The sequence below is a fragment of the Sapajus apella genome, unplaced genomic scaffold, assembly GCF_009761245.1.
Source record: "Sapajus apella isolate SASKATOON/1434 unplaced genomic scaffold, GSC_monkey_1.0 scaffold19, whole genome shotgun sequence".
NCBI classification, from domain to species: Eukaryota; Metazoa; Chordata; class Mammalia; order Primates; family Cebidae; genus Sapajus; species Sapajus apella.
Window position 1 is genome coordinate 15,332,639 of NW_022436959.1, and position 12,463 is coordinate 15,345,101.

The 12,463-nt window shown below is 39.9% G+C and overlaps 1 protein-coding gene across 1 annotated transcript in view; it reads right to left on the reverse strand.

The window, feature by feature from the left end:
* DNAH11 (dynein axonemal heavy chain 11) overlaps positions 1 to 12,463 on the reverse strand; it is a 406,504-nt gene that overhangs the window by 83,283 nt on the left and 310,758 nt on the right. The window contains exons 64-65 of the mRNA XM_032287021.1: positions 4,899 to 5,134; positions 3,303 to 3,425 (exon numbers count right to left, since the gene is read on the reverse strand). Of these exons, the coding sequence (XP_032142912.1) occupies positions 3,303 to 3,425; positions 4,899 to 5,134 (359 nt within the window). The remainder of the gene's footprint in view (positions 1 to 3,302; positions 3,426 to 4,898; positions 5,135 to 12,463) is intronic.

Consider the following 12,463-nt stretch of genomic DNA (forward strand, 5'->3'; position numbering starts at 1 on the left):
ACATGTATCAAAATATCTCATGTACCCCCAAAATACGTACAACTAGGACAGAGCAATTAAAAAACACAAAAAGGAGAAAAAGCTGTTAAAGAAACCAGGTTTTCACATAAACTTCATATAGTTATAGGGTATGCAAGAGGACATTAATTAATGTCTTTGGGTCCCCATTTTTCTCATGGGAAAAGAGCAGAGGGAAGACAGGGTGCCCTGTTTTTCTGGCTGTATAGAGTCTCCCTAGATAATCACATCCACCACGATGGCGTAGCTGCTTCTCTAGATAGATACGCCTGGTCTACATGGTCAACCAACATTCTTTTATTAAGCTCCATAGTCACATGTCCAGCTTCTTTTCAGACTTCTGGTTTAGAAATGAGTGTTAAAGAAGTACCTCAACCTTTGCGTTTACAAGTAAGAGAAATCATTACTTCTTTTCCCATACTTACTCTTATTCTTATATACATTTCTCCATAAAGCACAATATCATTTATCTGACAGAAGGCAGAACAAACCATCCTTGAACCTTCCTTTCTCCCCACCAATAATATCCAATTAATTACCATAAACTGGTGGTATTAACACCTTGTTATCACACTGATATGTCCTCTCCTCTCTTTCCTGTCACTGCCTAAGTTTAGGCTCATACCATGTCTCAACTAATGGATTACTGCAATTATTTACTAACTGGACTCTGGCTCTAGGTCCACGCCTCTTCATGCCATACTTTCAGAAACATTCATCTGCTCACTCTGCTTCCACATGCATGGGAGTTCTTACTAGCTTCTCCAATGACTTATGATCATGATTCTCGAGTGAAAATATGGAGACTCCAGGAAGGCATGGTCCTTTAAAAACAATTGCTACTGCCAGCCAGTGTAACTGATAGAAACAGGCCCCTTGGGTGTATTTAGGAGAGGTTAGAAATTATCGACACACAGATAAAGGCCAACCTAGGGATCAACCAAGGAAGTCTGTGCTCTGGGTCCTGCTTTCTTCTCTGGTCTCATCTATCCCAGTCCACATCCCTCTCTTTTCCTGCCCAACAGACTCTCCACACATTTTGATTCTATTTGCAGTTCCCCAAAGCTGCTGGATTGTTTTGTGTGTTTTGCTATTTGAAATTAGGGCTCTCTCTCCAAGATTCTCTTCTCCCACTTGGTACCTCAGAAACACTTACTTAACTTTTGAGACTTGTATTAAATAAAAATGTAATCAAAGGTAATTTTTTTCCAGGAAGTCTTTTCAAGTCTCCACTATGGAGCTGACAACTCCTTGCTATGTATACATGTATCACCACGCCAATGGTTCTGCTTTACATTCATTGATTATTTATAGGTCTGTCTTTCCTAACAGAAATGTAGCATCCTCAAGTGTAGGGTCTGTTTCTCATCACACTAAATCTGCAGACCCCAGTACAGTACATGGCATATAACAGTGCTCAGAGAAGGTTTATTCAGCGATTGAGAGGATATTTAAGGAATCCACTGGCACTCACAGTCTCTGGGTGAAGATACTATAAAAACATCTACATGCAAGAGGGAAGGAGGAAGAGTTGAGGATAGAGAGTTGAGATTCACCCTCAAGCAAACAGTTGTTCCCAGGCATAAGGGTTTACGAGCCAGGGCTGTTAAATATAACAACTGGATACAATCAGCTCCGTTTGCTATATTCTTACCGATTATCTTACATCTTCTTGGCCTTAAAAGAAATGCTGGAATAACATGATCAATTCTATAAGGCCTAACAGAGAGAAAATATTCCATAAATATTATTAATTTGAATTAAATTGTTCTGGCCTGATATTTTGTGATAAAGACTTGAAGTTCTACGTAAAATTTATTTCTAAAATTGAAGAACTCTAAAATCCTCACTGATAGTTAACTACATCCATACCGGGAATCATGACTCAAATTTATCAGTCTTTGGAAATTTCAGATTATCCAACTACATATGTAATGAGAATCAACAAATTATTTACACCTAAATTGTGCTACTGAAAGTTGAAGTTGAAGCCCAGATAACATGCATTTAACTGATAAAAATTTAGGTCTTCATAATAGAGTCAGAACGTTAATAACAAGGATTTCACTTTACTGACATTCAAGATTTTACACTATATTTTTAACACGTCAGACACAGCTACAATTATATTTATGTTAAAAGTTGCAGTTTGTCAAGTGGCTTATTAGATTGTTCTAAATGTGTGCCTGGGCAAATTTTGGCTTATTAAACAATTATAAGTTGTCAGTCACTCTGAATGGATTTACTTAGTGAGCTGTATGATAAATACCATACAAATTAGTTAGAGACCAAGAAGTTAGTCCCCCTGATGTAGGCTTATTTCCACTTAAAACTGACAGGAATAATCTAGTGATGAAAAAGGAGACAGACACCTTAGAGGCAGAGCATGGGTGTTAAGGAAGAACAGGGTGGGGGAAGTTCTGAAATTATATCTCTTTGAAGAAAAAAAAGGAGAGAGAGAAGGAAATCCAGTGAATTAAGTCTAGTCAATGTCGATTGCTTGTGCGAAGAGGCATAGGAGTCTCTGGAGTGCCAGTTTCCCCTATGCCCGCCCAGACTTGATTGAAGACACAATTGCTGCACCTGACCTTTCACACATCGACAGGAAAGTGACATGATGACTCCTCAGAAGTGGCTTCAATGCCCCTAAGAGAATGTTCTGGGAAGTATATTGTCTTAGGAGAATGGCAGCCACTTAGAAAGTCACACATAGCTCGTGGAGGGGTAGGAGAAAGTGTTTCTTTGTTGTTGATAATCCAACACTGTTGGCATAAGGGGTGATTTCAGGGATCCACTCATGAGCTCTCCTTTTCTGAATGGTTACATTTTAAGTATATTAGAAACAAAACAGAGTTAGCACAGTAAATGCATCCTGATTTTAAAAAACAGTGAATAGATATAAAATCTAGTTTAAGAAAAATATTAAGTAAACAGGTACAAGTGATATGTAGATATGCAACCATATTCAAGGTGTTGTGCAAATTACTGAAGTTAGAGAAACACCGGTATAAATTTAAAGAGGCAACTATTCTCTGATTTATAACAATGCATTTTTTTTGGTCCATAAATCATGAATTGGATAAAACAAATCGAAATCCTCCAAATAGTCTGAAAGTCTAGATTATGTTGCGGTTACCTTGGCTTTGGAATGTAGGTACATAAAATGGAAACTCAGAAATATCAAAGAGATTTCAATACACCGCTTATTATGAGGCTAAGAAACAGATGCTGCTGCTGAAAATCACTTAGCACGAAATGGATGTTAAAAATTCCAGAATACTTACTTTCCTTTTTTAATTGTGTTCCTGCCAAGTAGTGGATCCAGGACTGGATCTATCGTTTCCTTGAGATTTTCAATTAAGATGACATCACCAAAGGCCAAAGCAGTTTCTATGGCATTCAAAAACCTTAAAATTCAGTGGGATTTGAGATAATAAAATGTCAACTGGCATAAAAATGTTCAAAATTATTTATATGATTAAATTATCATTAATAGAGAAAATTATTTTATAAAGCAGTAGTTTCCTTTAGATTACACAGAAATTAAAGATGAGGTTTTAAGATACATGTCAGTCATATTTTTCAAGTGAAATTCAATCATTTGAAATAATAAATCTATGTGTAGATTAGTTGCTTGTAATAGCAACCATAGTTTAAACAAGTGTAACTTACCCAAATATCATACATTTAAATTCATTTGAAGGGTCTTTTTTTTTAATGAAAAATTCATGTATAAATTGCTTTATAATTTGATCAGACTTTAATTTTTTAAACCTTTAAGTTTAGTTACTTAAAATGGCGAGCTGTCACTTTATTTCGGTCTTACCCTCCAAAAAATTATCTCCCTACCAAAAATAATTTTCTCCAAGTATTCAGATAAGCAAGAACTACATTTAAAAAATAGAGATGAGGTCTTACTCTGTTGTCCAGGCTGGAGTGCAGTGGCATGTTTATGGTTCAAAGTAGCCTCAATCTCCAGGGCTCAAGTGATCCTCCTGCCTCAGCCTCCCAAATAGCTGGGACTACAGGTAGGCACTGCCACACCTGGCTACTTTTTTTTTTTTTTTGGTAGAGATGGGGGTTTCACTATGTTTCCCAGGCTGGTCTTGAACTTTTGGCTTTAAGCAATCCTCCCGCCTCAGCCTCCTAAAGTGCTGGGATTGTAGACATGATCTACTGCACCTGGTCTAAGAGCTACATTTACTTGTATAACTACAGAAATTTCTTATTTCACTCTATGTAAAAAAAAAGAATGGAAAGGTCAAGTGACATATCCATAGTTCTAAAACAATTTATTCAACATTAACTGAATAACAACTGCATACAAGACAGCTTTCTATCTATAGGACAGTATTATCATGATGACTCAGTAACAGAGTGTCGTGGAGCAGATTCACTTCTCACAAGTGACACGTAAATCTTGACTAAGATATTAAATTAACTTCAGGCATCCAATGTTGGGATTTGTAGCCATGTTAAGAGCCTTCTATAGGCGAAGTATAGATTTAGGAATATGACCAGACCATCATTAAACCTGGAGGCACCGCTGACAATTCTTGTGTTGCTATCCAAACACTCCAGAGAAGGAATGTAATATATATAATGGATATATAATACATATCCATTCCTGGCTTTAGAAAATTTACATATTTTTCCTTTCTAACCTTCAATCTTATCTCTTCTTCCAATAACGTGATGCCATCCAACATGAATGCCTTTTCAACACAGATAGTTATATGAAACACGAGCAGGCAGATAAAAAAACTAGCACCAAACTGTAATACATCAATGTGGTGGAGAGGTCTAAGAAACATCACACCTTGATATAAATCAGACCCACTGCACAGCAGGTAAACAGAAAGCCTTCAAACTTCACATACCCTTTCTGGCCCAAATGTGTGACTTTCAGGTCCGTTCCATACTTATTCTTGATCCACTTAATTCCCTGCTGCTGGGGATCTATCACCAGAGGCCAGCGCTCACAGTGTGTTAGGATAGCAGCATTTTCAGTGGACATTCTGTCGCTGGGCAGGCCTTCATTATTCCAGGCAGCAACTGTAGCATCATCCGTCAACATGGAAATCAAGTCCAGGCCTTCAGTTAGTGGAAGGAAAACCTTTAAAATCAGAGTTGAATGCAATAAATTGGCCATGCGGCAGACAGAGCAGGCAGACAAGAAAACATGAGAACAAAGCCATGAGAAAGTAACTCTAGGGAAACACATGTAAATTCTCTGTGGATTCTCAGAAGGCAAACACAACTTATCATTAGAGGAAGTTTGACTTGATAAACCCAGTATTCCACATCTCAGAATTCTGTCAACCGTGGATTCAACATCTGTTTTATCAAGTGCATCTACTGGGCTTCAACTGAGAGAGTCTTTGCCCCATACTTAGGTAAGAGTGAATTTACACACAAGGAAGAATGGCAGGATATCAGAAACCTATTTGCCCATGGAGCGATCCACATCCCCCACTCCCTCATAAGCAATGCTAAAATGCAGCATCTTGCTCAGGCACTTCATTTTTTTCTACCCACTACCCACCAATCCTGCAAACAGATGACCTCTCTTTCTGGATGGGTTAATGAAAAGTACTCAGTACACTGGAACTCCATCAACTTCTCAGTTCTGCAAAGGAACTTAATGTCACTTCTAGGCTGAGAGGAAATTCTCTATGCCTTGACTGCATTGTAAAGTAAGGGGATGGGGAGGGGCAAGAGAGTAGGGATGGGCAAAAGGGGGGAGGGGAAAAGGGAAGAGGGGTAAGAGGGGGGAGAGGCAAGAGAGGAGAGGGGCAAGAGAGGAGAAGGGCAAGAGGGGGAGAGGCAAGAGACGGGGCAAGAGGGGGGAGGGGTGAGGGTGAGGGGCAAGAGAGGTGGCAAGAGGGGGAGGGGCAAGAGACAAGGGGCAAGAGAGGGGGAGGGGCAAGAGAGGGGGCAAGAGGGGAGGGGCAAGGGGGGGAGGCACAAGAGATAAGGAGGGGTGAGAGGAGGAGGGGCAAGACAGGGGAGGGGCAAGAGAGGGGGGCAAGCGGGGTGGACAGAACAATCCATTTTAAAGAATAAGGATCATCCTTTATAAAAATTGACAACAAAGAATATTGTGGCAAAAACTTATTAAAGAATGTATTTGTTCACTCCTTCAGTCATCAATCACGAGAAAATTATTGAGCATTTTCTGCACACATGAAACACTGTCTGGAGACACCAAAATGTGCAGGATGAATACGGAGCTAGCCCCCCGGCTTGCTGGGGCAGTTAACATGGAAGCATCCCTCCATAAGAGACTGCAGTGAGAACGCACCTGTAGTAGGTAGAGGACGGAACAGTTTGGTTCACTGGTTTGTCACTTCAAACCAATGCTGAAACAAAATGCTGAAAGGATTCCCACATTAAGGCTGGGATGAAATTTGATATGAATATAGGAAAAATAGCATAATATTCATAATGCCTCTGACTACGGTGTTATCTTAAAAATGAATCAGATCTTATCTCCTAGTGATACTGAACAAGTCTTGGTATCTGACTTGATACATAGTTCCCTTAGAGACACAGGCAATTTGATCTTTTAGAGTAAGTACTCTCTATTGGCAAGAGATATGTGGCTTTAATTTGTTACTTCTACATAATATAAACAGCTGAAACAATTGGTGGCTGTGAGTAACTTTGATTTCTGAAGCTAAAAGTCTAACAGAAGGTGCACCTGCAAATCTCCTATCCAAAATCAATAGTTTGAGCACCTACTCTGTGCAGAGTACAGAGCCAGGGATGAAAGAGAACACCAGTCTCCCCCGAGCACTAGCTTAGTCACATTCACAGTGAATGTGAAGGCCTAGGACATTACTGTAGGCTACCATGGACTTTGTATTGGTTCACAGTAGTCCTTTTAGCTTCAGAAATCAAGGTTACTCACAGTCCCCAATTGTTTCAGCTGTGTGCATTAAGTAGAAGAGTCACTAAGCCAGAGCAATTTCCAGTTCTGCAAGCTCCATTCAGGATAGCTGCTCTATCCGGGTGTACCAACTTTAGTCTTCTAGGCTATATTTTCAGTGTATCTTTTCTACATTTGGATAGATTTAGATGCACAAACACTCATTACTGTTTTACCATTGCCTACAGTATTCAATAAACTAACATGCTGTGCAGGTTTGTAGCCTAGGAGCAATAGGCTATGCCATGTAGCCTCGGTGTGTACTTGGCTCTCCCATCTAGGTCTCTGTAAGTACAGCAACAGACATTTCTCAGAAATATCCCCTTCCTTAAGGAACATATTAGAGTATACCTTTTTATTATAATGAACTTGTCTTTTCAGAATTTCTTGGAGCCTTCAGCAAGGAAAATGGGTTTGGAAACCAAGTACAAAGAGGGAACCCTTTAAGTTCAAAGTCTGCTTCTAAAGTCAGCCTGTTGAAAGGCTCCGTCTACTTGCTCTACTAGTAGGGTCAGCATGTTGCGAGTCAGGTTGTTACTACGAGGTGGGGCTGAACACACTGAACACACACAGAAGGAGGCTCACTCCTTGGAAAAGAAGCATTTGCTAGAGAGAAAAGACAAGGCTGGAAGCACATGCCATGAGCCAAAGTGAAATTAGTCCTAACACCGAATGCCCATCAGTCCTCCAAAGACTGACCAACTAGCATATTCCTAAGAAAAAGGGGTAATTTCCCGTGGAGGCAATACTTCCAGTTTCTCCTAATGTTATGGTAACGTAACAGCTAATGTTTATGTAAGGCTTGAATACGTTCACAAAAGTTATTCATATATATTCATTCTTTCCATTTTCTCATTTAACTCTTACAAGAGTTCTGCAAGGTAGATAGCTCTATTTTATTGCTTAGGACATAGAGGCTTAGAATTAGTGCTGGTAATAACTAAAAACTGGTAACTAATTACAAGCACTAATGATGCCATGTATTTGCTCTGTCTATAAACTGCTGGGTCAAAGCAAGGAGTAGAGTGCAAAGGCTGCCTTGAACTTGCCTGTGACTCTGTCCATCTGCTCAGCAAACCACAACTTTGGATCGAAACACCTTGGGAAAACAGTGTGATTTGGATCCTCAAGGCCATTTCAGCCACTACCCTCTGTGTTACTGTTTTCTCCCTGTCCCATCCCTCAAACTATGCGCCTATGGTTGTACTTTCTGACAACCCTTCCCCCATACCCTTTAGTATATTAGTCCTGTTTGGACCAAATTGCCTTATGTTCTCTACCTGCTTGTCTTAACCCAGGGCAATGGCTGTCAACCCCAGGCTGGATATTGGAATTATGGGATAGCTTTAAAAAGCTGCCAACAGGAGGCTGGGTGCAGTGACTCATGCCTGCAATCCCAGCACTTTGGGAGGCTGAGGAGGGCAGATCATGTGGTCAAGAGATAGATAGAGACCATCTTGCCCACTATGGTGAAACCCAAACTCTACTAAAAATAAAAAAATTAGCTGGGTGTGGTGATGCACACCTATGAAGTCCCAGCTACTTAGGAGGCTGAGGCAGGACAATCACTTGAATCTGGAAGGCAGAGACTGCACTGAACCGAGATTGTGCCACTGCACTCCAGCCTGGGCAACAGAGCAAGACTCTGTGTGGGGGTGAAGGGGGGGGGAAGCTACCAAGAGATATGGTCCTTCCCCCCACTGATTCAGCTTCAACTGGCATCAATGCACTTTAAAAGTTCTCTCTCACATGATTTTAACATGAGGCTGGGATGCGAGAGTCATTGTTGTAGAGTCTCATTTCACTTGAGGGCTTTCTCAAGGGGAAATAGTTCATTTTCCTCCCTTCTTCCCTTCCTTTCTCCCCTTTCTCTTTTTCTCTTTCTCTGTCTTTCTTTTTGAAATAAGTTCTCCCTCTGTCACCCAGCCTGGAGTTCAGTGGTGCCATCATAGCTCACTGTAACCTCTAACTCTTGAGCTCAACTGATCCTCCCTCCTCAGCCTCTTTGCCACCACACCTGGCTGGGTATTTTAATTTTTTTTTTTTTGTAGAGATAGGGTCTCACTGTGTTGCCCAGGCTTGTCTCAAACTCCTGGCCTCAAGGGATCCTCCTGCCTTGGCCTCCCAAAGCACTGAGAGATGTGAGCCACCACAGTGGCAGACAGTCCATTTTCTTAATACCGCCATAACTGAAAAGTGGATGTGGGAAAGAGTTGCCATTCTTTTTTCCCTTTAAGTCAACCCAACGATGATTCTTCCATCCTTAAGTCAAAATGCCACCTTCAAGACCCATAGTATCCAGATATACAATCTTCCACCTATTTCCTCACCTTATGAATGACACAGCTATTGGTCCTTCTCGCCTTTCCAAGTTCTGCTATCAATCCCTGACAACCTCAGTGCCCATGCAGATGATGAATCCACTCTCTGGCCTTGACATCTGTCATGTTAAAGCACTGTATTTCCTTTCTACTCCAGCATGCTGGGGCAATTGGGGGAGGAAGGGGACGACGTGAGAATCACCTGGGAGGATTATACAACACCCCTTCCTCCCATGATGTTGATATGTTTTTGGTGGGGTATTAGAGTACCTCCTTTTTCGATGGGAAATGTTGACCCAGACTTTGTAAAAATCTGAAATTATTTCACCATTGAAACCTAAAATTCCTATGCCTAACTCTTGGATTATGACTGTCTATATCTCTTTCACATCTTCAAATGTAACACTCTCACAAATACTATTGAGACACCAGGCCAGGCCAGGCACAGTGGCTCATGCCTGTAATCCCAGCTCTTTGGGAGGCTGAGGTGGGTGGATCACGAGGTCAGGAGATTGAGACCAACCTGGCTAAGACGGTGAAACCTTGTCCCTACTAAAAGTACAAAAAATTAGCTGGGTGTGATGGCATGTGCCTGTAGTCCCAGGTACTCGGGAGGCTGAGGGAGGAGAATTTGCCAGAACCTGGGAGATGAAGGTTGCAGTGAGTCGAAATTGCACCACTGCACTCCAGCCTGGGCAAAAGAGTGAGACTCTGTCTCAAAAAAAAAAAAAAAAAAAAAAAAAAAAAAAAAGACACCAGGCCTTTAGCCATTTACTGTTTTATTGTGGTAAAATATACTTAACATAAAATGTGTTATTTTAACTATTCCAAGTGTACAGTTCAAGTGGCATTAAGTACATTCACACTGTTGTACAACCATCGTTATCTATCTCCAGAACTTTTTCATCTTCCCAAACTGAAACATACCTATTAAAGAATAACTCCCCATTCCTCCCTCTCCCAGCCCCTGCTAACCATCATTCCACTTTCTGTCTCTATGAATGTGAATGCCCTAGTTCCCTCCTAAAGTGGAATCATACAGTATTTGTCCTTTTGTGAGTGGCTTATTTCAGTTAGCCTAATATTGACAAGGTTCATCCATGTTGCAGCATGTACCAGAATCTTCTCCATTTTTAAGGCTGAGTAACGTTCTATTGTATGTTTATGATCTTATGTTGAAAAATCCATTGTGTCCACGGAAGAATTGCTTCCATCTTTTGGCTACTGTGAATAGTGCTGCTATGAACAACAGCATGCAAACATCTGTTTGAATTCCTACTTTTGTTTCTTTGGGGTATACACCGAGAAGCAGAATTTTTGGAACATATGATAATTCTGTCTTTAATGTTTTGGGGAAATTTACCATATTTTAACACTAACTTCTGGCTAACCTCCCATCTCTTTTCAGCCTAAAGTGCACTTCCCATTCCTTAAATGTTCTGCTAGTCACTGTATGACTTTCCTCACCTCCTTTCTTTCTGGCTTACCTGCCTATAAATGTTGTACATGGCTGGATTTGGCATTCTCTGTCCTCTGTTTTTACTCCTGGACTTTGAATACTGCTGATGAAAGCTTTATTACTGTGACTACAAACTCATCTTGTTGAAATACATCTTTGGTTTCTTAAAGCTGCTTGGAGACTCTGACCACCTATTCCCCTGTTGCCCTTCACAGGTATTTTTGATATTTTTACCACTCTTGTCAAAGGTGTTCTCCTAATTCCAATTTTCTTTGGTCTGGCCAGCTTGCACTGCATTTTCCTACTTCCTTGAAGTAACAGAGACCAGCAGGTGTGACTGCTTCAATTATCTATCATTATCTGTGCCCATGTCCATCTTTGTCTCCATACTCCAGAAAGGACTGGATATATAAACTAAGAATCTATTTCAATGAATTGAGATGACAGTACTGTATAGAAAATAGAGTCCTGGAAAACAGGAGGTCTGATTTTCTATTCTATATGATTGAAGAGGAATCATTTAGACTTGCTTTCTCAGTTTTCTCATTTGTACAAGCAGGATCTTAAACTAGATGATTTTAGATCTTCCAAATCTATTACTTCACTTTGCTTATGGGTTTGAATTTTCAAATTTAGGGGAAGATACTTTATAGTTACATAAAATGCTATACTTTAAGTCTGAAAGTAGTCTTTTAAAAATCTTTAACAAATAACCCATAATATTAGTAAGAAAACAAAAAGTTTCATGCTACTCAATAACATGATAATCTGAGTTTGATTTCAGTTATCACTTTTGTTTAAAATACTTTTCCAACTATAACTCCATAGTTTACATAATTAAGTTTTATGTTCTTGTTGAAACCATCACTAACATAAGAAAAACTATTCCCATCTTTTATCATGTGCAAAAATAAAATCAGTCAGGCATAGTGGCTCACACCTGTAATCCTAGCACTTTAGGAAGCTGAGGCAGGTGAATCACCTGCGCTCAGGAGTTCAAGACCAGCCTAGGCAAAATGATGAAACACCATCTCTACTAAAAAATTTGCTGGGTGTGATGGCAGGTGCCTGTAATCCCAACTACTTGGAAGGCTGAGGCAGGAGAATCGCTTGAACCTGGTGAACAGAGATTGCAGTGAACCAAGAATGCACCACTGCACTCCAGCCTAGGAAACAAGGGTAAAACTTTGTCTCAAAAACACAAAATGAAATAAACAAAAACCAAGACAAAAACCAAAAATCAAATCAAAATGGATTAAAGACTTAAACCTAAGACCTGAAACCAGAAAATTACTCTACGAATTCATAGAGTAATAGGAAAAAATTGGGGAAATATTCCAGGACATCTGGGCAAAGGTTTTTTGGGTAAGACCTTAAAAGCACAGGCAACAAACGCAAAAATGGGATCATATCAAGCTAAAAGACTTCTGCCCAGAAAAGAAAACAACCAACAGAATGAAAATCTATAGAATGGAAGAAAATATTTGCAAACTATTCACCCAACAAGGCATCAATAACCAGAATACATAAGGAACTCAACTCAATAGCAAAAAAGTAAAAAACTTGATTGTAAAGTGGTCAAATGACTTGAATAGATATTTATCTCAGAAGACGACGTACAAATAGCCAACAGGTAACATGAAAAAATGCTCATAATCATCAAGTCATCAGGGAGATGTAAATCCAAGCCACAATGAGATATAATTTCACCCCAGTTAAAATGACTGTTATAAA